The sequence below is a fragment of the Rhyacophila brunnea genome, unplaced genomic scaffold (assembly GCF_057557595.1).
Source record: "Rhyacophila brunnea isolate RB1 unplaced genomic scaffold, BYU_Rbru_1.0 scaffold_3, whole genome shotgun sequence".
NCBI lineage: Eukaryota > Metazoa > Arthropoda > Insecta > Trichoptera > Rhyacophilidae > Rhyacophila > Rhyacophila brunnea.
This window is the reverse complement of record NW_028232965.1, coordinates 14,910,555-14,937,481: the sequence shown is the minus strand read 5'-3', so window position 1 is coordinate 14,937,481 and position 26,927 is coordinate 14,910,555. Positions and strand designations below refer to the sequence as shown.

General features: G+C 31.1%; 1 protein-coding gene across 1 annotated transcript; it reads left to right on the top strand.

The window, feature by feature from the left end:
• LOC147067941 (low density lipoprotein receptor adapter protein 1-like) lies at positions 1-26,438 on the top strand. The gene is made up of 6 exons (XM_085952316.1): positions 1-314; positions 20,116-20,292; positions 22,425-22,530; positions 23,390-23,552; positions 23,772-23,927; positions 25,586-26,438. The coding sequence occupies exons 1-6, from the start codon at positions 269-271 to the stop codon at positions 25,667-25,669; spliced, it is 732 nt and encodes a 243-aa protein (XP_085808442.1). The 5' UTR covers positions 1-268; the 3' UTR covers positions 25,670-26,438.
• Positions 26,439-26,927: the final 489 nt, after the last annotated feature.

Below are 26,927 nucleotides of genomic sequence, written 5' to 3'. Positions count from 1 at the left end.
AGTACAATATCAGCGGTCAGCTAGTAAACACGCATCCAAAACATAAATATTTCCACATGTTTGTAAATAAACATCACATATTTTACTAAACTGGATATTTCTTATAATTACAAGAATTTATAATCTTAGAATCATCCAAATTTATCGGAAAGACATTGTTGCATTCTGAGTATCATTCGAAACATATTATAATATTCAATAGACACAGTGATTTGTCGTATATTGTGAAAAGACTTGTCAGAGCGCGCGAAAAAAAGTTGAAAAGAAAATGTCGCTGCTCAAGAAAATCTGGAAAAACAGCTCAAAGCACAAAAGTGAGTATTTTTAAATATACATAATATTATGAATGATAATCAATAACTGACATCCATAGGATCTTCTAAAAAACGTTGAAATATCGCAGGTTACTAATAAAGATGCTATTTTTACTAATTATATATAAATAAATAGGTTCATTAACCATTATCGTATGAATATTATTTGGCAATAGGTACAATCTCTAAATGATGCTTTTATTTTTATGGATAAAGCTCATTTCGTTATTTATTGATTTCAATTAAAAAAAATACGCGATCAGTAATCATTTTCCATTGTATGTTGTAAATTTAATACGGTCCATAGGTACTCGTTCTACTGATTCACAAGCTTATTCAAAACACTATTACCCACTTACTGCAATATTGAATGAAATTATTATTGACTATGACATCACAAAACAATTATTTCGTATTGACCACTTTTTCACCACAAATTTGACAATACGGATTCGACTGATTACTGTAGAAATATGAATACTTAGTCAGAACTCGTTCGTACATAAGTAAAATTAAATGACTTACTTACAGCGTTCGAAATGGAAAATTTTACGAACCGGAGCGCTTGATAATTTTACGAAAATATTAACAATCTTATTTAATTTTATATGTATTTTATAGAAATAAGTGTGTTAGATTTTTGCTATATGACATATCTTGTCAAATATTTTTTCCACGAAACGGAGCGATATTATAGGAATTTTATGAACCGGGACGGCACTCCGGTGCGCTCCGGTCCATTTCGAGTCCTGGATTTACACCTATATAATATTCATCTCCTTGGGAAGGTTACACAATATAGTATTCATGTTTTAATATTACACCGGTGGATTTTTTCGTTACGAGATAATCCAGAAACCATATAAGGTAAATGAGACGGAAAAATAGATCCTGGAATAATTATAAAATAATATAAGCCTGCGGGCAATTTGTCCATGAAGGTAAATTTTCCGTGTATTTTTTTTTGATATGTAAACATTAATATAATTACCATTAGGTATTTATTATGATACGATTTCACTATTAGAATTATAATGGCAGTATTATAATTAATTTACTGTATCACATTTTTTTCTTGCCAAATTAAATTAACCGAATATAGTTAGTTATCAGTGTTATCACTCTTCATATTTCGTACTTCATACTTCACTCTATATATACATGCGCACAACTTACAGGGAACATTGCTTATAATGTATCGTAGCTGTCAAATTTTCTAATCAATTATTTTTTAACAAAATATAATATCATCGTAAAGTCCTTCTCGTATATTTTGTAATAATATATTTATTTGAAATATTTTTCTTTTATCGTTCTACAATCTCTTTGAAATAGCAATCTGACAGTTCCAATAATAAATTAGCTGTTTTGGTATTTCTGAGGGGTGAAATTATTGATCTATAGCCAAAGTGAAATATAAAATTTAACCGAGAGCATTTATTGTCTTCTAAAATAGCATACGTAGGTAGGTAACTACGTAATATTTGTGCACTATCTTTACGGTACTAGTTTAACAAAGTATTATTTAAATTTCTAATTTCTATGAATTTTGTACTTTTTCAAGTATCCAGGTTTCGACTTTTTGAATCCCCAAGCTTTTTTTATGAGGACTTCTAATACCTGAACAATTCCTTTACTTGAGAATAATGTAATTTTTACAATCTTTTAATGGATTAATTATTTTGAATATACTTAAATAGTAAGACATTTTATTTTTAGTCAGTTGTATATTTACCATAGAAAAATATGGATGCAAAAGCATAAAGATGCCGAAATGCGAAACCTGGTAGCGAAAACCGATTTACAAGGAATGGAGGTACCCTCAATGGATAATATTAATTATTAAAAAATATATATATTATTTTTTGTCTGAACGAACTTATTTAATTTATCAATGAACAACGTCGTTAAACCAGAGGTCGTCGGCAGTATCGATAATACGACAATAGCAACACTAATCATTGAAAAAAGTATAATATTTTTTTTATGATATTTGTATACAATTTGACTAATCTTTTACGTATTCACTAAATATATCTTATTAAAATACAGTAGAAAGGTTTTTTCGCGATGCATTCATTATTAAAATCCTCGTCAGATAGTCTACCTATGCTTATAGTTAGGGTGGTCGACTTTTTAGACTTTGCGGACTTCTAACTGAAAATAATGATGTCGGTTTACCTAGAGCACGTGTAATTAGTAATCATTAACGGGGTAGTAAAATAAAACCAACATTCAGAGACTATTATTCTTCTTCTTCATTTCTGGTTCTACATTTCGTGGTGTACATTCAATTGGTCACTTCATGCAGAATCCTCCAATCTGCTTGATCTTTCGTTCTAGATTTCCAGCTGATTACTCTTAGCGCTTTTTATATGCCATAAAACCACAGAAGTCGTAATTATTCATCAAACTCTATTTTTCTTTTGGTATTCTAAACGTAAAGCACTTCGATAGTGCTTGATTACCAATACGTTCCACGTTGCTGGCAGGACTTGAAATGGAAAATTTTACGAACCGGAGCGCTTGATAATCTTCCGAAAATATTAACATATCTATTTAGTTTTATGTGTATTTTGTAAAAAACACAGGTCTGTTAGACTTTTGTTATAAATGGCTTACCTAGCTCAGACGGTAAAATTATTTTTTCCACAAGCGCAGCGATAATCTCTGGAATTCCATGATGCGGAACAGCGCTTCGGTGCGCTCCGGTCCATTTCGAGCCCTGGTTACTAGCCCATTGTCTTGTCTAGATGGCACGATTTGACTCACGCGTAAAACCTTGCGCGTATTCCAGGTACACGTGACCTCATTGAGCCGTCCACATGCACTCGCGACAATGGGGCGTTTTGTGGCAATCCCAAAATAAATTATGACCGCTTCGAGGTCGAAACGACAGTTTTATAGCAATTTCAAAATAAATTACATCACTTAGGTTGCACAATGCCAAGAATACATCTTGCCAGTTATCGCATCATATACGCGGATAGGGCCAAAGGTATTTCATGCGACTACACTAAAATACCTCTAACTTTTGGGAATCACCGACAGTCAACTATTACCATAGAAGGGTTGCACAATATTGGTCTCAACAATATTTTTCAAGTCGAACGTAATATGTATGTATAAAATACGTAGTTCAAGATATAACTGTAATATTCTTCATTGAGAATACATAACGTGGACCAACATCAGAAATATACATATAAATATGTACAACTATATAATTATATATCATATTATCTTGAACGTAGTGGGATTCGAACCCACTTCTACCACATTTCGGGCGAGTTGTTTATCCAATTAAGCTGCCGATTGACTGACTTTTCTGATGTCAAATTGCATGACAGGCGACATTTTTGAAGCGATGCACAATATTTATAAAAATATTAGACACAATTTCCGAGGTTGAGGAAGATAAATATAATGATTCAATTTTGTGATGTCTCGATTTTCTTACGATTTGATAATTTGGGTATAAAATTTTCCGTGTCTATCATTTACTTGGGGTTGATGACTTGGCTACCACTGCTATACATAGTATAAACTATAAAGGTAAGTTATCGATTTGTATCATAAACAAAATATCATTTTGGGATTGTGCTATACCTAAATCGAGCATTGGGCTCTTTCGGCCAGTCCTGTGCTCGGTGAACATTCTACAATACCATTTGGTTAAGCCTTTACCAATGACTAACCCCTAGTACTTGTAGGTCTCAGGAGTCTCCATCAACCCATTGAAGCTCCAGTCTCCCAAATGACCCAGTATTTGACAATTTATTATCTGGTCACCTGGTGTTATTATATACATATGTCATTATATACACCTAAATTGGTTTTAATATAAGCCTTTTTGATGTTTAAAAAAAATATATTTAAGATTTTTCTTAAAAGTGAAACTTTTACATGAATCAATTACTACTATTCCTTTTTAAAAATGCAGGTGTTACACTATTGTTGGTCATATTATTATGATTTGTTTGCAGTATTCCTTTTTGTATTAGTTCTGTAATAGTCACTCCCAAGTTATCTGAGAAACCGTCGTATAATATTTTAATTAAAAAATAAGTAGTTATATGAAAGCTTAAAATTGACTATTGAAAATAAGATAGTCATAGAAGTAACATGTTATATGTTTTTGTACAGAAATAGTACAGGAGTTTTATTTAAATTCTAGAACCAATGCCTGATTCATTTTGCAATTTTTATTTTTAAGCTTTCTAAAAGTACGAACCATCGTATGATCATGACAATAATATGGTTAAGGTTACCACGTTTCAAACGTTATATGATCTGGAATTTTACGAGAAACATAGCATATTCGAGTTGAAAATCCAAGAAATCGTCATTATAATGCACTATAATTGCAATGATATATTATGTTATCGGTATTTTTCTTATACATTAGGTATGTTTAAAAATGAGTGCAGATGTTGCATAATAACATACGAACATACTATGCAATAAAATGTATCTACATAGTACATACGCACCTTGTATATTTAATAATAATATTTATTCCTTTAATTAAGCCGAATAATTATCGTTAATTTAATTTAACAAAATTAGATAGATATCAAGGAATGATGTAAAAAATTAAATTATTTCTACGACGTCAGTAGCATGCGTCGGTGCGATGCGTATATTTATAAAACTGATTATTCATTCAAATCTAAACCAAAACATCAATATTATTTTATTATTATATCATAAGAAACTAGATTTTTCGTGTTCTAAGTAAAACGAAGGCTGTCCGATAACAATATTTTGTAAACATCAACAAAGTCTGGAAAAAGTTTTTTTTAATATAGTTGGACTTTTATCTCGACCAGATTTTAAATTGATTCTAATTAATCGAAAATGAAAGGAATCAAGGCCAGTGTGACAGTGTAATGAGGTCATACTATCATAATTATTTCCGCTTTTGGGGTTAATTTTTACTATCTGTAAATATTCTTTCACGTAATTTTTGTTTATTTGTAATCGTATGACCAAGTAAAGCCACAAATATATAACACAAGTGACACAACTAAAATCTGCCATAGTACAAACGTGCGAACTTGTTACAAATAAATTTAAATTACTTTCATATCGTTTCATTATTAGCCTTATACAATAATCTATTTCATCTTCACTTCTTTCCTCCAACATATTTCGTAATGTCAACATTTTAAAAACGTTATTTCATGATTCAACCAGTCTTTATGTAAATTGTAGGTGATACGTATTATTAGTGTGGTGACGCTGCTAATACATAATATTTCTATAATCAAAATGTCATGAATTTGTTTTTATTTGTTTGAATATGTTTTCATTATATTTGTTTACTATTTTATATTATGCAATGAGGTTGCAAGTCCCGTCGCTATATCTGTACTATAATCATTAAATTAATCAGTGTTGTCATTTTTATCTATGCTTATTATAGTACAAAGTTCAAGAAAAAAATGTGGTACAGAATTTTTTTCGTATTCAATAAAAAATATAGTAGGTAGATATTTTAAACTTCTCGTGGAATCAAAAAATAATATTGTACTAAATATAATTCTCAGAAAATATTACACGATTAACCCTTTTGATTTTTTGTCTTTTATGATTTTTGTCTGACATACACCCATTAGAACGCACATATCGATACATTTTGCAAATATTTTTATTGACTGGGAAAGTATGGACCTTGCGATAATGATAATATATTAAAATATCATAATATAATAGGTACGTTTACCAGATAAATTGCTATACCCACGGGCATCATATGAAACAAAATAATATGTATTCATAAACTATTTTTTTAATCAACAAATATTTCACAAGATTTAAGAATGTAACAGTCTTTTATTGAACATACACGATTTGAAAACACTTATGAGAAATATATAACCATAAGAAAAAATACGAAAGTTAACTAGTGGGTTTTACAATATTCTCTGGAGCGTTTTCTTACTGTGAATTGCATTCTTTTTGGCATTCGGCTTTTGTATTTTAAATCAAAGTATTAATAGTTATGTTTGTATTATCAATTTTAGAATTGTGGCTTTTAAAACAAAAATGGTACTTTTATTTTATGTGATCTTTGAATGTTGGTTTCTAGGATGGGAAAGGACAGTATATCACACTGATAGGGGTACCCTTACACATAGTCCACAACGTATATTATGTATTGTTTGAGCTTAGTTCTAAAATTCTTAATTTTCTTTTTCTATAGATAGCATTCAATCAAAAAGGCATTGTCACCTCAGTATAATAATATCAAAGATCGTAGTATTTATATAATTTATAATCATAGGATTCTTACACTGAATAGTTTTGTTTTAAAAGGCAATCATTTTCAGTCGACATGTTAGTTTTAAATAATTATTAACCATCGTCTTACTTATTATTTTAAAGACTCGCCTCTCTGAAATTGCACTTGTGCTGAAGAGTAATAACCGCAATTTACTTATTCATGGTCGTCATATTTGGCACGCCATTTAATGAGATTAATAGTTTCAGTAGGAGAACACAGGTTTCAGAGTCTTTTTTCGTTTTTTATAACGGGAGGGAAGATTGTAGGGTAGACATACCGGTTTATGGAGCGAATAAAAAGGTTCGGCGCACTTGTAATAAATGCTGTAAGTACATAATGTGTGCACAGGTTCAATATGTTGAAATATTGATGAATCCTATGATAATAAATACGTCAGATAATATGTAGTTTATATATGAATTCCATATTGTCTACTTGCCTAATATGTGTGTAAATAGATAGTTGATCAGCATTGGTTTTTGTTTTTTTATTCGATAGGTAGTACTATAATATTGAAATACAAGTTCTGGGTTCCATATTAGGTGATTACGAGATACATGTATCTGAGGTTTAACATATTATACTTATATTTCTGCGAATACATTATTGATAAAGTATTTTTTTTTTATAAAAAAACAAATTAAGTACCTCCCTACCTACTTACGTATTATTTATTAGGTCGGTAGGTACCTACTTATTTTACATAATTTAATAAAGGTGGAGACTGTTTACACGATTGATTTTTAAATAAGTATAGTAAAATATATCTAATAACATTTTATGGGAAGGATATTATATTATTTTTGGGAAGGTCAAGTGTAAAACAATCCAAACAACTTACCAATTTTGTCAGTTCAAACGGTTAACTTTTTGTAAAAATTAACCGCCTCAATAAATACATAATATGATAAATTACATAAAAAGGCACTTTTTCAGTAGGTATCTACATATTATTTAAAAGGTAATAAGTCCGAACGTTCTCTCAATTACCTATATGTTGTAAAATATAACTAAGTTAAAATTTGTAGTACTTAAGTAGATAGGTACATAATTACCATAATTGGTCGTCATAAAAATATATTTTTATTTAATCAGATAAGTACCTACCTAATACCTATATATTATATTTAAAATTAATTACACTAATCTGAGATAGATTTGTTTTAAAATATACCTACTAATTAATATTTTTAGAGTTTGAAAAGTTGGGTTGTTACGTATGCTTTACCCTTTCTGATGCAATCCGAAGGTGCACGCTGCTCACGCATAATTCGCCAGCTGATGCAATCTCTTGCAGTTGTGTGAGAATGCTTTAGCAGTGCCTGCAGCTCTCTGCGCGGCCTCTATTACAGACAATCATAATATTATAATATAACTAGTCGGCGCGAATACCACACTAATTTAGGGCTCAGACTACAAAATTGCCAACGAGATTGCACAATTTATTTCGCCAACTCTTATTATTACAATTACGATAGACTCGATTTGGCATTTTAAAAATGGAATGTCAGCAGTATTTAAAAAAAGATTTTTTATTTTATATTTTAACTTGTTTTTATATTGGGAATAATATGTCTGTTTGTCTTTTAATATTCACAATGACTTAAGTTTAGATGACAACATCATCATGTTTGTCTGTATAACCCATGGGAGGTTTTGGGTCTTGGCCTTTTCCGAAGACATTCTCAATCGTCGAGATTGGGCTTTACAGCCCTGTCTTTTTCAATTCTTTTGATTGAACATTTCCAAATTGAGCCTAGTTTTTCCGATAAGTATGATACATTAAATTTGAAAAGGGTGATTTCTTCAGGACGAAGAAAAAACTGTTTACATATTATTTAATTTTGTGTAACGGTTTGAAAAAAATAAAAACGCCAATGTGTAATTTTTAAGGTGATTTTATTATACAAATGAGTAAAATAGTGTACATATTACGTTAAATGGATAACATAAACCAAAAATCAAAGTGATACATGTGCTTAAATCAGTACCTTCATAAGAAAAGAAAATGGAGATTATTGCGTCCATTTTGTTTTATTAAAGAATATTTACGAATTATTTATGAAACACAGGGGTCGAAATGGACCGGAACGCACCGGAGCGCCGTTCCGGTTCATAAAATCCAAAAAATTATCGCTCCGTCTCGTGGAAATATTAATTTGACCGTCTGAGCTAGATATTTCATATAATAACAAAAATAACACACTTATTTTTATAAATAACATTTACAATTAATGTAGTATAGTATAATATAGTTAATATTTTCGTAAAATTATTGAGCGTTCCGGTTCGTAAAATTTTCCATTTCGAGCGCTGATGAAACATACTTAAATATTTATACAAAAAAACTTATTCATCATATTCACGCCTTGTGTTTTCTACTTCTGGGCCGTTGGCTGCTAGAACATCATAAAACTCCTTTGCGTTGTCACTTTTCTGATTTCTCACAAAACTCGAGAAGTTTTTTCCACGTCGACCCATTTTTAGTAATAATTTGTTAGAAGTACAATCGAGCTGTAATTAGAGAGCTTTTGCAGAAAAAACATATTTTTCGAAAACTTCTACCTCTGTTGTTTCTTCCATGAAATTTTCTGACGTGCACCAATTTTGGCCCCAATTTGGTCCAGTCATCTCAACCAGCCTGCTTTGTGGGTGGCTCTTCTGGCATCCTATGTGATCATTTCACATGACATCAAGATTCCTCTTTGGATGCTGTTCTCAAAAATAGCTAGCTTCTGGCCGAGTATTCTGATCCATCTGTTAATACTGGACGCATTTGGGTTTTATAAATAATTGTTTTGGGTTTCATAGAGAAAGCTTGGTTTTTCAGAAGCTCATTTGTAGAGTATAATATAGTTAATGGTACCTACTTAAGGTTAATTAGGCGAGGCGCATCATTTTCGAAAATTGAGACAAAAGTACATCACACTCACTATGGCTTTCACAATAAAATTGAAGAGATAGTTTTAAAAACGTACCTACAATTTGAATATTCTGATATAAGTAAGTAGACTAAAATGCTAATAAAATAATTTCATATTGGAAACCATTATAATTCTTTTTTTTATTCATTCCAGATATAAATAATTTTTAACTATAAATAACCATTTTATAATCTAGTTTTGACAGCCAGTTCCAAGTGATTCACGATAGGTACTTTACATTACTGTTTTCGTTTTGGCACTCCAAACAATCGTACATACGCCCTGACTTTTTTTTTACAGAATCCTTTTTTAATGTGTTTTGTAACCTATTTAGCCTTTCCAATTAGGTTTAGCCGCTATCAATTTATCGATTAGCTACCTTCGATACGATTAATTTACACAGACAAGATTTGCATATCAAATTGCACTGATGAATTTTATCGACGGATAATGAAATCTAAGCGTAATTATCCTTCGATAAAGTTAATCACATGTACAAGTTTTATATCATAAAATGGCGGTAAAGCTATAGAAAGTGTCATGGCGACAGTAATGGCCGATATGGACTAATTCAGTAGCGCCACCATTAATATTACATTCAATAGAGACAAGGACAAATGAGCAGGCTACATTTTCTACTGAAATTAGACATCAGTTAAATCATCGAAAATTAAAGTGTATTTTATTGAGAACTAAATCATGATTATATCGGTTAATACTTGATATTATTAATAATGTAATATTGTAACACGTCATTATGTAAGTCTACATAGGTACTTCGGTGCGCAAAGGCACCTGTTCACAATATATTTATGTGATTATCTCAAAACCTGAGTATCTTATTATTGTTTCACTTCTACTACTACACTACTGTTTCACAACACTACTGTCATTCGACGTCATGGCCTGTTGTAATGCTAAAAATATATATATATACCTGTGTTGCATAATTGGAATAAATTTAAACAATATATACGATAGGTACACTTGTATAAACAAAAAATATTTCACGGGACCAAATTAAGGCGATGACTTTACCTATCAGAGGCACCCAGCGGAAAAATACGAAGCTTAATCTTATTTAGGTATGGTACCAATATTGAAGCTCGATTTGATATAAATAAAAAGGATTTCAAATTATACACATTTATATTTTTATAAAAATCGATGTTTTTCAAAATAATTATAAAAAATATTAAAACTATGAATTAGTCAAAATCTCTTAGGTACAACATAGAAAACTTAATAAGCTAAATTTTAACAATAAATATTACCATAATATAATATGTACTATTAAGATGAGACCCATAACCAATTCACATTTTATAACATTTTTTAAATTGTAAGTTTATCTTTGGCTGAAAATAAAAAGATATTATTCTTTTTAATGTTTTCAGATGTCTCTAAAAATGTCTCAAATTGCAAGCTTCGTATTACTTATATATTAGTATTTTTCCGCTAGGTGCCTCTGGTAGGTAAAGGCAATGCCTTAAGTAATAATACAAAGTAATTTTAAATTTAATAATTTTCTGGTTACGCCAGTGGAAATATTATTACAAGTAACTCGTTGACTCCGTAATAATAATCGATCTATTAATCGAATAACAACTAATAATAATCGATCGATTTGTAGCAGAAATAATTATTCAACATTAAAACATTTGAACTGGTTTTAACTAACAAAATAATGTAAGTACCTAAGTATTGTTAGTCATAATCATAATATTATTATAATAATTCGTAATTATCGCATCGTAATATTTTTGAATGAAACGATAACATTACAATGTAAACATGCTTAGTTAACGTTTTAACCGTTGACAGATAATTTTCGGAGCTAAGATAAAAACATTTCCTGACTTTGAACAGATAAATTATTTACGCATCGTTTTTAAATTTATGATAATAATGCTTTTAAATAAACTTCCAAAACGAATTTGAATATATGTTTAAGTACCTCCTTACAAGGGCAGATTGTCCCGAATTCTAAACAAATGTTAATTCTCAAATATCTGCTAAATACAATGACATTAATATGGACGAAGAATCAGGGAAAAAATGACACTCAATTTTTTGTCGTGTCTGCCGAATGGCATAATCTGTTCTAACGCCATTACAGTAAAGGTGATATTGCTATAAATTAACGATGCTTTTTGTCGGGTCTGCCGAATGGTTCGGTTCGAACGGGTTTGCTCAAATCAACATTGACACAAGAAACACGTTCTAACGCCATTACAATAAAGGTGATATTGCTATAAATTCCCGATGCGTGATATCGCATAATGGAAATTACGTGACGTCTACCTATACATGTTCGAATGTCGCTATGTAATGGTTAAATAATATAGATATTAATAATAGTATAGAATATATCTGTTTAATGCGATGCTGTTTGAACGTTTATTACATTTTATCGCCATCATCACTGTGATCTATTCCTGTCAGGTCAAAATTTTGTTTTACAAACGAATAATATGTATAAATATAGCTAGCTCTTAGCTTTTTTGTGACTTACGATAATTACCAAATAAATATTCAAAAGTAATAATAACCAAGAAGCATCATATTATAGTACATATTATATACCAGGGATGGGCATACATGAGGTCAACGAGAGCCACATTCTGGATTTTCATAAATAATATAAAGAGCCACACCATGTAGTATTAAATACACTAATTCAAATTTAATTACATTTCCAAATAAATCTTAATTGTTATATAAAGTACCTATGAAAAATACATATATTATAAGAAAATAAAAAATGAGAAAGAAAACACAAAATAATGGGGAAAGAAAATACCTATATTTTTATCACGAGATATTGGGAGCCGCATTTAACCTAACGAAGATTCGCATTTGCCCACGTCTGATATATACGTTCTTTATTATGTCTCTATGTCTATGTATATGGACAACTTATAAGCTTTTCATATTGAAATACACTTAAAATTCTACAAGAAATACGGCACAAAATTAAAATTAAAAGAAAATGTATTGTTAAAGTATTCGGCATGCTTTAATTTGAAAACATTATTATTAATAAATTGTATTTAATAATTAATATTATATGGTACCAAAATGGTATCGGGATAATTTAATTACACAACTAATAGAGAAAGCTTTTTGCGAACGTATTTGGTGAGAACTGTTCAAACCACTAGTAGAAAAGTGAAAACATTGAACGTTATTTCAGAGATAGATTCTGAGTAGGTATGCTGTTTGTTGTATGCAGTTTATAATAAATATGTCGATGAAATATAATCATTAGCTGCTGTTACCAAAATTTCCTGATACTTTATATAATACATTGAGGATTCATTAAGTTAACTGCACTTATTATTTTTCATAATTTTATAATTACCAGGTTTTCGGTTATTTACAAACGCGTGGTTATTCGGCTAGCCGGTTTTGGTTTAACTCGGTTTGGAAACTTTAGGAACACTATTTGAAAGTTAGTAGATAACATTCAACAGCTGATATTGTTATAGTATTTTACAAATAGCAAAATACGATTTTCTAATAATTATGTGTTTTGGCCATTATATTATTATATGTGTTTGTCAAATCAAATATAATATTTGCAATCCTGACCATGATGAATGGCCTATTGTTTATATGTTCGTAAAATAATTTTATGTGTGCAATGTGTCTTATCCTCTAAAACGTTTTTGCTGAACAGGAGTTACAGCAACAAATTTCAAAAACAATATAATCTTGACAGCATAAAGTCGCCAATTACACTGGAGATAAACGGTGTAATACAAATTTTACACGATTTTCAAGTAAATAATAATGCCGAAGTGTAGTATTATTGGATGCTTTGTTGCTTGTCTACTATCGTAACGAATTGCCTTTTTATACGTCCGGCAAATTGGCAAGTAAATGTCATATCAGTAGTGTGAAGTTCTCTGTAAACAAAATCACTTGTAGCTAATTTTATTAGTGGGTCAATGGTTTTTTTTGCTTCAATTTCATAGGCTCCATCTTTATAGGAGAAGTTTTTTCAGTGTCTTTGGTTTTATCAAACAAAGTGTAATTTAAAATATATACCAGCGAAAGTGTATGACTGTATGCAATATCCGATTCGTCTTCTGTGATTAATTTGTACTTGTAATGATCGGGACGGACGCAGAGCGGTGCAGTGACAACTTGCAACATTCTTATCGCGATATTGTGGAGGTCGTGTCCATCTTGAAGTAGTTCAATAGATGCAGACTGGCCTTATACGGCACTGGTAGCTGTAATGTGCAGCGCTGCATCATTTCTACGAACCACCTGAACTGGATTATGTCGTCCATGTGCAGGCTTGTTCTTTCATGTGTAAAAGAAACCATCGAATCGGCCGTCAAAATTCAAAGCATTTTCATACAATTTATTTTATTATACAATGCATACAAGCATGATAATGCTTTCACGTGATATTGTCATATCTCCGTGAGTCAGGGTGGTAAATGTGGTAACCATTTATGTTCTTAATCACCATATATCGCACTTTAAAAACTGTATAATAAAGTAAATTGTTGATAAGCCGCGTTGAAAATATTAATCACAAGGGCCCTGGAAAATAGGCTGTACGGACAATTTGCCCGCTAGTTCAATTTATTGTCCAAGCGGTCAATAATAATTGTTACCGCAATCAATTATTGCCGCGCGTGCAATAATTTATTGCGGTTATTGTAGGCGGCGCGACGGTCAATTTTATTTGTATTTTTATGGTAAAACCACCCCATCACATTTAATAAACCACCAAACAATGTCATCTTATCAATTAATTTATAAAAGCTATAAAATATACTTATCATAAAAACTGTGTAACATACACACAAGTTTTTCAACTAACTAGGTCAGGTATGGCAAACCGATGGCACGCGTCCCACTAGTGTCACTCGAGATGATTTTTCATAGCACGCAAATGTTTCATTTTGAAGAGAAAATAAGTTACATACTATTTTATATATATTAAAAAAATAATGACGACATAGCCATGTGTATTTTCTTTGGGTTTTCATATTATGTTTACCAATCGATGCGCAAACGGAAACGACGAAATTCATGCATAAATGACAAATCGCATTGTATAAAACAACAGGCAAATCCTGTTCGAGAATAATCATTTTAAGTTTAAGTAATGTAAATATACAATTGCATAGGTCGGTCCCTAGGATCGGGTAATTAAAATAAAAAATATTCAATCAACAAACCTTATGAAATTAATTATCGGAAGGCATTCAAATATAATAACTGCTTGTTATTTTGCCTCAAACATAATCTCTAAAAAAATGGAAAACCATTCAGTGATGGAGAATATAATAAGAAATAAGAGTGGTTTAAATGTTTCCACGATCACTTTGAGAATTTTGAAAACTAGGATAAAATATTAAATATTAAAAAAATATAATAAAAGTTATGCATTCGGCTAGAAATACGGTGAAAGATGGAATATCAAGAACTCAATTGTAATTTTTAATGGAATTCTTAAAAACTATTTCTTTAGAAAACTTTCAAAAACTTTTTTTTCGGCACGTAAAACTGCTTGGCACGTCAGACAGTCGAAAAATATTATTTGGGAAATTTTGGCACGCGAACGTAAAAAGTTTCGCCTACTCTAAACTAGGTAATCAGTAGTTGTTTTTTTAGAGAATACATTTCCTTGTTAGTTTGTACTATTTATAGTTATTGCACGGAATGCGATCTCCCAAGAACTATCAATGTCATAAAACCTAAAAACCATCAATTCGACTTTCCATATTACATTAAAAGAATATTGTAGTCGATTGGATAAATATCACAATTATAAGATTGACTGAGAACGTGACACGTGAATTTTCAAAATGGTAAAAAAATGCATTTAATGTTATTTACTGTTATTTATTACGTTTGGGCATTAATATTATGATTAATTAAACGGGAGATTATAATTCAGTATGCAAAATCGTATCGATAACAATCACTATATGAACACACTGTAGACGATTGCAAAGAATGAGTTTATGGCATGTTTATTACCAGTGACTCTCAATAACAATAGAAACTCCGCCCTTTCCTCTCCCGCACTGCACGCCTAACCAATGGGTGATGGGGATGTAATGATTGCAGGCGGTTCTAAATAGAGTTTTATTAAAGGCCTTACTTAATTCATTCGCACAAATAATACCAAAACAGATGCGAAGCAATTTTAGCGTACAACAATGACTCTGTAGAGTGTTTTACCTATACCAGCCGATGGTAAATACCACCTCGTAATTAAAATGCAACAAGTAATACATAATACACGCTAATAGTTAAGTCTTACTAAAGATGTTATAGAGAACTGTATACTATATAACCTATGTGTGGAATTTACGCAAAAAAAGGCCTCTGAGATCTATAATTTTCACACAAACTCTCTGGTTTACGTTGATTGTTTTTCTCTTTTTTCCATACAAAAATATCACGTGAAACCGTAGATTGTTTAGGTGATTTTTTAGGAAAATCACAGAAGGCTTTATCTGTAAGAAGATTTAACAATATCCTTTACTGGTATAAATATACTTCCTTTATACTTATTAATACTTATACTTTACCGTATACGTATTTTTAGATTTCTTATCAATAGCAAGCTTTCTCACGACACTATTGTGTAAATGAGAAGAATATAAAAACCAACATACTCTCAAGCACATAATAATATGTCTAATGTTTATTGAATTTTAGTATATGATTATGAACAGATTGCCTGGTATAGCAGTGCTCCTCGTAAACTATGGTTACGCATAATTTTCTGTTCATTATTCTAATAAAATAAATAAATATTTCTCTGAAAGTTTTATGACAGTAAGTTCTCAACAAATAAACGATTTTTTACAATAATTTTAAGGTTAACTGTCTTGTTGACCCTGTACCGGAACAATTTTACATAACCATATTGCGGCATCTATGTCATTCTACAATGAATTTTCATGTTAATATTAGTTTCAAAATATTTTGGAGATTTTGTACTTAATTAATTATGTAAGTTGATAATCAAACTGATATATTCAGTTATAAGACGAAATTAGACGACGTCAGCATGGATCTCTATTCACCACTAACCAAATATCAACGATATTTTAAATTGAAGTTTAGTTTTAGTGTTCAAAATACATTCCTAAGTAGGTGCTATAGGTACGTTTTTTCTATGTATATTTTTGATCCAGTGTAAGAAAGTGGGTTGGGTGAATGGATGTGGATATGGATAATAACTACCAGAGTTACCAACTGATATTCACAAAAATGTCCCAGATAGGATAAGAAAATAAGCTAGATAGCAGAATAAAAATGCTAGATTTTTCTAAAATTCAAAGTCTCCTAGAAACTAACATTTCAAAAAAATTGTGTTACAATTATAATTAACGTTTTTACATGAACAAAGATTTAGTATTTTACGACTAATAAAACAGGTTATAAAATAGAAAATTTATGTATGTAAGAAATTTAGTCGTCCTTTTGGATGTAACATTTAGTGTATTAATTATAAGATGTATATATTTGTCTTGATTTATCTGTCTGTAACGCTGCGAAAGATACAATATACAGACGCACACACAGTATATCTCTATATCTGCAGCGCATTGAAAACCCTGACCGACGAGAATGTTGACGGATGGCATTGGCATCTGGTGTTTTTTACTAGTAAAATTTATAATATATATAAGTATGTATCACCATCATGTTGAAATCTGGTGTAATATTGTAACGTTATTACGAAAAGTTTTAAGCTGTGTGCTGTTTCTAAAAATGCTAGGTTTAACGCCATACGCCAGATGGAAATTTGACAATCTAAAAATGCCAGATCTGGCAAGAAAAAGAAAAAAAGAAGTTGGCAACGCTGACAACTACCATACTTATGAGAACGCTCCGCTTACAATGGTATGGTAATTTTTACTATAGCGTTTTTTTTACATTTTATTTTGACAAATTACTTAGCAAATTACGCATCAAGTAAAAGTATTAAAGGGCAAATTGGCTGGCAGTACTTGTTATAAATACATTTTAAACCGTCAATCATGCAATCATTGATGAATCGTCATTAAATGCATTATTATGACTTTTTTATTTGACCTTTCGACATGATAATTTAGCGATAGTGCAATGCATTCAGTTGAAACAACTAATGCGATTTGATTATAAGATTTCTAGCGGTTTTTATTATCATTAATTGTGCCATGAGTCACGACCCTTTGTATCAACACTATTACTTACAAACAGTTTACAAATAATATATAATATAGAGTAATAAATTATTATAAAAAATACTCAAGGTATGTTAGTTTAAAAGTTTTAAAAAAGTGAAGTATCGCGAAAATATTATAATTTGGAAGTGCGTGCGGCCTGACGTAAAAAAGGTTGAGTAGCACTTAATATGCATACAATTACAATGCAATATAATATTATATACTTACGTATATATGAATAAGTAAAAAAATAATCTTATAATTATTTATGCATCCACATGAATACTATTCACCATCGGTTTTACCTGCCCTTTGGTCAGTTGAAAATATTCCTATTAGATTTTACCTCTCAAATAGTGGCGGTTTAGGTACGTAGAGGCCCGACGCGCTGACGGGTATGAAGACCCATAACAGGTCCAACACAACGATAGTGGTTTTGATATGATCGAGATTTCTCGACTCGAGAATTCTGGAGGAATGATGAGAATAGTTGATTCTCGAGATTTTTTAGTTATAAATTTATAGATTCTCATTTCTCGAGAATTCATAAATGGATTTTTTTACCAGGAATAATAGTATACCTATATATATTTGAGATTAGAATGGTTGGATTGACCCTAAAAAGCTTTTGAGCTCCGAACACTGTAATACGCTCCATGGAATTCTGAGTATAAAATGCTGAATTATTTTCATCCATATTAGTAATTTAATTTAATAAAACTCAATTTTTTTATCATACTTACTCTACTATTATTTATTAATATCTGGACCGGTTTTGTCCGCCTCAGAGGGACATTTTCAAAATTAATTAATAATACAAACACCATGAAGTGACAGTTAACACAATAAAAGATATTCATAATATATGCGTTGTTTTGAATTGTCTGTTTAACGGTGCATACGGTAGGTACCTACATCCGTTCAATCCCCAGTTCCTTAATGATAATTCCTTTTATCATCATTTATGGCACTACAACCCTTGGCGGGTCTTGACCTCCTTCAAAGACCTCTTCCATCCTAGAAGATCCAGCGCCGACACTCTCCAGTTGCTTTGACCGACCATTCTTAAATCTCCGGTGGCGCAGTCCAGCCATCTCAATTTCGGCCGTCCAAGTCTTCTCTTGCCCTCAGGGGCTGCGTACTTAGCCTTATTATAATTATTATTAGTATTAATTAAATAAAACAAGCATCACATTAGCAGGAATAATATACTCATTAATGTTTACTTTATTAGTAATTAGTATTGCTAAATTACGAAAGTTATTATAAATTGTTGATTAATTGCAAAAACGATAATGCGGCATTCGTTTAATGACGGTTCAATGGTATTTTAATCAGTATGTTTATATTCCATAAAACTGTTCTTAAATGAAATGCATATTATAAATTATGATAATATAACGATAAAGCAAAATCATAAAAAGACACCGAACGGCGCCATGGATGCAAAATAGTTCATAGAAGTTGAACTTTAGGTCAATCATAGAGAAAATACGCTTCGTTATCATTAATTAAGTTCAAAGATTTAATATTTTATATAACCATAAATGTCGTTATTATGAATAGAGAACTAGATCACTGGGATCGTGCGATACATTTTTAGTTGCGCTAAATTATCATAAATCTATCTGTCTTTACAGTTTTTTCATAGTAAGATAAGTGCTTATTATGTAAGATACAATCATATACCTATATGTATTGATTGCAATTAGTATGGTTCACATCAGGGAGCACAGAAGTAAGAGTGGAGTAGGTAACAGGCAACCGATCGTGAGTGTGGAAGAATATGGAATAAAACAAACACGTTTCAAGAATACGCCATTCTAAGCGTGTCATTCGTTCTGACAACTACTTCCGGTTTATGGACGCCCATTCAATATTGGTGTATTTTAAGGTTGCAACACACACTATTGCACGTCTGTAATGTGTGTTTCATTTTCGTAGGACACTCACGCATTCAAAATCCTGTTTAAAAATGTAGTGTATTGGGGGTATTATATTTATTAATCCATTCTGTAGTTCACACCTGTACACTTAGATTTATTTGCCAGTGCCACACAAAAAGTTTGTTATATATACGATAAAGACGTTAAATTCATATCAGATATCATCCATACTGAAAAATCCACCGCTCGTCATTCTTTCTTTCTTTCGCACGGCTATTCTTAAAAGGTTGTCCCAAAATGACATTTCGTACGTGAAATGATTAATAGTAAAATAATAGAGAATTAAAAGTAACATACCCACCGGATTTTTCCAAATCACAGATTATAAGAATTATATAATGTTGTGTAATTGAATACAATTCTTACGTAAATTAATTATAAGACATTAATTAGCAAAGTAAACATAGTTGAGTTCAGTGTGGTAATTAAATGTTTTATTTTGTTTAGAACTGTGCGAGGATTGGTCGAACCAGCCGCTGGGCTCGCAGCTTTCCCTGACACCGGAAGCGGAACCGACCGAGAGACACTTCAGGCTCAAGTATGTCGGCGCAGTTCCGGCGGAAAGGGCTTGCTCGGCGCCCGCTACGGCAGCGGCCATTGCGCAAGCCATCACACAAGCTAAAAGTAAGAACCAGCTAGTAATTAATTACTATGGTACATTCAATTTATGTTACAAAGTATTTATGTCAAGAATGTGTAAAGCAAAATATATGCATTATATAATAATATGTAAGTAAGTAAGTACATACTTATTAAAAAATAATTATTTTTCTTCGTGGCGCTACAACCCTATGTGTGTCTCTGTCTCCTCCAGAATCCGCCTCTATCCAGGTCGGACCAAACCCGCTTCTCTCCAGTTTAGGACGCTCAATGCTTAAATTCAACTCGACATTATTCCCCATGTTGTATGAAATCGACCAGGGGCTCGATTTCCTAACTATCATCTCGTGTGACACCAGACGAGACGATAGTTAGGAAATCGGGCTGCAGGTCTTTGTTTGCCTTCCGGCTTGTCGAATGTCATTTTCTTTGTCATGCGTGACTCATTCATCCGGTCTACATGGCCCAACCATCTAAAGCGACCCAATTTAATGGATTGTACGATATGAGGGTCTCGTACAAAAAGCACAGCTTGTAATTATATCTTCGTCTCCATCCCCAACTGTGTGTCATTGATGGGTCCGAAGATATCACGAAACATGCTTTGCTCAAAATGAGCCCAAAACTATTTCCTTCCACCAAACCACAAACCACATGACACATAACTCACCCAATCTTAATCGAGTGTATCCGGGGGCTCAAAAGGTTATGTGACGCACGTGTAATTGTTTTTCTCATACTTTGAAAATCTGAATATTAATTAAGATACAAAATGAATTACCTTTAACTATTTTTAAAAATACCTGTGCCAGGCAATCCTTGGCGGAAAATATAATATAATGCTGAGAGTTATGATACGTATGAAGAAACTAGTGAATTTAGATTGGGGGGATTGCAGAATAGGTCATGCACAGCGTATAAATGACAATGGACCGGCAAAGAGTCGATTAATTCAGGAGAAGAGGCATGCCAAAAGTTCACTGGTTAAATGGACCCACAGATGACTGGTGGTGCAGTATTGGAAAGCAGTCACTTTTGATGGAGACATGACGTATAGAAAATTGTTGAAGGAAGCTAATTTCTACCCCGAATGGTGGTTTAGTAGGTTATAAACAAAACGCAAATTATGCGAGGTTTTATGATATTTAAGTTGAATTCCATTATAATCAAAATATTTTGCAAGACAGTATCTACCGACAATAAACCTCGTTTCATATTTATTCAAAGATACTGGGTAAAGGTAGATTTAGTAGATATCAAAATATAGTGAATACATATTATTAGGTACGTCATAAGGCTCATAAGTAAAGAAACGATCCCACTATAAAACTACCTCGGAACTGGCCAGTTACATACTGAAAACGTCTAATATTATGATGTTTAGTTTCTTTCAAGTTAGTATGTGTTTATCACGATAAATTTTCGCATGTGATATCCATATATTATTTTCATTGGAAATCGGCCAAAGAATCTATCTCAAAATAATATATTCACGTGTCAGTACAAGTTAAAAATGCTTTCTTGAACATTTAAATTGTGTTTTCATTTCATGACAAAACAAATAAATACTGTAGGTACTACATAGTTATTATTAATATACTTAATATTATTAGAATGGATCAACAATCAATATATAATTTTATGTTATTAAGTTTCTACTCATGGTTCTACTTCTGAATTAGAGATAAATAAATTATGTAACTGATAATAGCCTAATCGACATGTTATATTCAACGCCAAGGATGCAATTCCGGAAATTTATGTCAAATGTTTGAATTAAAAAAGAAATTAAACGAATATTTTTGTTGATTATCATTTTTAGACAAGATCTTAAACGAGGCCATTTTCATTTTGCGCGTTAACAAATGTTGAGTTCATTGAGCTATTATTTTTTATCGAAATCACAGTCTATTATACAAATAATTAATGTGTTTGCTAGGTTGTTTACAGTATATAATTGTGCAGTTTTTCATTATATTTTGACGTTCCTTTTAGCATAATATATATATATGTAGACGATTATTTTATATCTGTATCACGTCTATCGTTAGGTACTTTATTTCCGATAAAATTAATTGTTTTATTCGACTGGTAGCCTTTGTAGATTTTCCCGCATGGAAATGATAATATTCATTTTTTTATTTTGATTTTATTAGGTGGTGGAAAGAAGCTGAGAAGGGTGGAAGTTACAGTGTCGCCTCGTGGAATCGCAGTTGAAGATGCAACGACTTCTGAAAGATTACTCGATGTCTCAATATACAAGTAAATATAATAACTATAAAAATATTCACAACAACATAAAATATGTAGTACGTATTCCACATAGTTTTACGAATATACGTCATACGTATTCAAATGAACATTGTAAACATTTGACAATCAGTTAGTGATGACAATTTAATATTAGAGTATGTGGAATAAGTACTAAATATATTCTGTTTATTGGTATGTATTTTCACCAAGAATTCCACAGTTAATACAATTATTAAAGATACTTACTACAAAAAATACTTAATTATAGTAGAGCTTTACAATTACTAAACCGGCTTTTAAAATTCTCTTTCATGAGTAGGCTTGTGGTCATTTAAATTAAATTAAAAGATCTTGGGACGATACAGAAAACTTTATTCTATAATCTATAGAGAGATAACCTATAGGAAGTAAAAAAGGTTTCTAATGCTGCAAGTCGTGTCGCATTTTGAATTCATTTGTAACAAATATCATATGTGATGCTGTGTTACAAACTTTAAAAAAAGTTATTTAATATACTGAGTTGATGAATTAAAAAATCACAAACAATGGTAAGTAACAGTGTCATTGTCATGCGTACATTATAACCAAATCTGAAAGCAAGCCGCAATGTTGTTTGTAGCCAGAATTTTCAATGCGCCTATGTACACAATATTAACATTACTATAGCTACTGATTGAACACAGTCTGCATTGTGAGTAGGTACCTACAACAATTTAACAATAGTTCAGTTTCAGCTTCAGTTTATAATCCAAGCTTATTGATGATTTTTCAGAATTTAATTAAGTAATTATCTTTTTTGAACATACAGTGCATGTATTGTAATTTAACATTGGAATAATTATTAATGACAACATTTTTTACCGTGCAGGATCTCATATTGTTCAGCGGATGCTGCTCACGGCCAGGTATTCGCTTTCATAGCTGCAGGACCTACCGACAACCTCGAGTGCCACGCCTTCCTTTGCCCCAAGAGAAAAATGGCAAGAGCAGCCACGTTGGCTGCAGCTCAAAGCTTCAACACAGCATATCAGGTTAGACATGATCCATTACTGAATCATCAACAAGATTCATGCAGTGTATGAGTCTTGGAAACTTTCTGAGACATTAAGTGTATACTTTGATTTTCTGTTGCATAATCATTGGCCAAAGAGCCGTAGTGGATTGTAGGTTGAGTTAGATTACTTTTTGGTAAATCGATAAACGTACAAAGGTTTTATTCTATAAGTATTTAATAGTATTACTTTTTTCAGCAATGGCAGTCAAATCAAGAAAAACGACCAAAAATATCAGGAAAAGAAGTGATGACTATTCAACAAAGAAAAGATGACATTTTGGATTCATGCCCACTTCCCAAAGCCATGTTGATAGACTTATATAGCGGAGACAGTCCAACGAACAGTCCATGGGTATGTTAATGAATTTAAAGTAACAACTACAAATTTTTAATGACGTATACTGATATTTAGTACACATATATTTTCAATATAAAATATAGAATCACTACCATTTGAAATAAAATGAAAAATCATAACGTGAATGTAATAAATGGAAATTGAAATAATAAAATAGCTTAGCAACCTGTATCACAATTAATGAGAAGCTGATTGATTTAAGCCACCTTTTGCTACTGGTGGATATCTATTAAAAAATAAAATGCAGATATTAATTATTATTGATACTGTAAAGTGTAAGGTTACGAACTATTATTTATCAAATGACACAAAAGATTTGATTTTTTGCAGTCGCTACAAGAAAATGCGGGAATTTTTATTCCGATATGGAATATTTCATTTATTGTTGTGATGCACAAGCTCTCTCAAAATGTTCAAAAATAGTAACGGATCTAACTAATCAATTGAGTATCTTAATTATTAATTATCTACAGTTCAAATGGTAATGTTGTAAAACCATGTACATATGTCATATCATTCAATTTAATAATATTTTAATATATTTAACCTCTACTAACCTTTTTAACACATTGTCTTTAATAAAATATCTAACACATAAATTTCAGCGATATTAATAAAAGAGAGACACCCGTAATTTTATCTAATAATTATTTTAACCAAATATGGAGCCCAGAGGTAAAATGTTTGGGTTTTGATTTTGTGTGTATTTTGGTACACTAAAATGACAAAATTTTCAGTAATAAGGAACATTACAGCTCAGATATATTGTATATCATGGTTGTATGTTACACATCGGCTTTAAAGGCTACATTGTATAGGTATATTAATTATTATTATATTTAATAGTGGTTTTCGTCGTGTACACACACACACACACACACACACACACACACACACACACACACACAATTTCCAACCTATTAGAAGAGTTTTATAATGTTGTTGATATAATAAAAAATATATAGTAGTAATATCGACAGCTTGCATGTCTCCAGTTTCTCACGTGTATGTTATTGCTGGTACAATAATAATAATCTTAAATAATAATTATTCATTCGAGTAACATATTTGGGTAAATTTTGAATTTAGAAAATTCAATAATTTTATGTTTAAAATGTTTTAAAAATATATATAAGATAAGAAAAGTTTACATTGACGGTCAAAGAGCACATTTTATAAGAGATGTACCATTTAACTAGAAAATATATCAACTATTTATCTATTCTAAAATAATATAGTTCAAGTAAATTTTCATATATTATACCAGCAATAATCTCACAATTTTAAATACCGTTTAGAGGTAAAGTGCAAAAAATATTTTTTCGCCAGGAATGAGTCTTAAAAAAGGACAAAGGTTATTATCGGGAGTTTATGTAAAATCACCGGACCTAAAAAAATAATAAGCTACATACTATACTAATAAAATACGAAATCAATTGCAGAATTCCGTTATTTATCTCGGTATATTGAAACTGTTAGCTTTAATAAATACCTGCCTACTACATTTTTACCTCTGGGGTCCAGAAATTATTTGTATCATCCACAACTTATTTGTATCTCGAAGAGAGTCATTGGCCTGTAGATATATTAAAAAAAATTACGAAATAACATGCCATTTATATTATTTAATATATTTTTTTATTCATTTTCAGGTTTCGTTTGACGAGGACGTATCAACCGATTTATGGGACACTCCCGCCAACCAACTTATAACGGCGAATCCTATTTTCACCTAGATTCAGATTAAAATAGTTGTAAAAACTAAACCTTCCATTTCGGAGTATATAACAACGTTGATATTATAAGAGAGTGCTATTACATACGATATTATGAATTAACAACAATATTACGGCTTCAAACATGGTGAAAATGGACATATTGAAAGATATATTTTAGATATCTATGGTATTCGTGGGAGAGATACGCCAAACCATATTCTTTCTGCACCTTGACCAATGTTAAGATTGCCTTTCTTCGATAATACAGCTAGACGCAGCAAACACGTTTGTGGGATCATCAGTGTATCCCCAAAATACTTAGTTCTCGTTAGGTATTCCAATCCATATGCGGTCAACTAATCGCGAAATCCTACACATATTCAGGAGGAAGCTTTACATCAGGTATCATTGGGGAAGGCACTATGGTCTCAGCTTTGGAGCTATTGTCTCCACTGTAGACGCACCTGAAATGTATTTAGTCGACGTAAGAAAGCTCTTCTTTATATTTTGTATACTAAATTGGATATTATAATATATAATGAATGCCATACCTTTGAATTTTATATTGTATTCGTTTTAGGTTTAATGCGTAAAGAATGTAATTGTTAGTAATTAAATAAAAATTAGTTTAACAAACACATTTATATATGCTCAAGCTCTATAATGGTAAATCATAATTGAGTTGTTTTTCGCCCAAAATACTGCCTTTTTTGAACAAGCTCTATTTAAAAAAAAAAGATTTAAGATCAATATATTGAAAACATATTCGATACACATGATTATATTGCAGTGGCGAAGGGTGGAGGTAGGCTGTTAAGATTCGCTATAAATAGTGCACACTAAACTTTTTTAGTCATATGTATTTGTTTTTATTGAACTAAGACTACAATTTACAGATGGTGTTAGTTAGTTTTTAAAAATCAATTAAACCATGCCTAAACGAAACCATAATAGATTTGGTCTAATTTGGGCAATACGACAAAATTGTGCACACTCTTTCATTCATTGTTATTCGTTTTCGTTGGATTAAATATACATATTACACATATTGTTGGTTAATTTTTTTAATTCATTAAGCCCTAACTAAACCAAACTATAATAAATAAAAAATATTATTCTATTTACAAAATATTCAAAGTTATGTATGATTTAATTGCATACTGTTAGATATTTTAGAAATAGACATGTATTTTTTGACTATTATCTATTATGGCTTGGTTTCTAATGGTTTAATTGAATTTTAAAAACTAACCAACACTATCTGTAAATTGTAGTC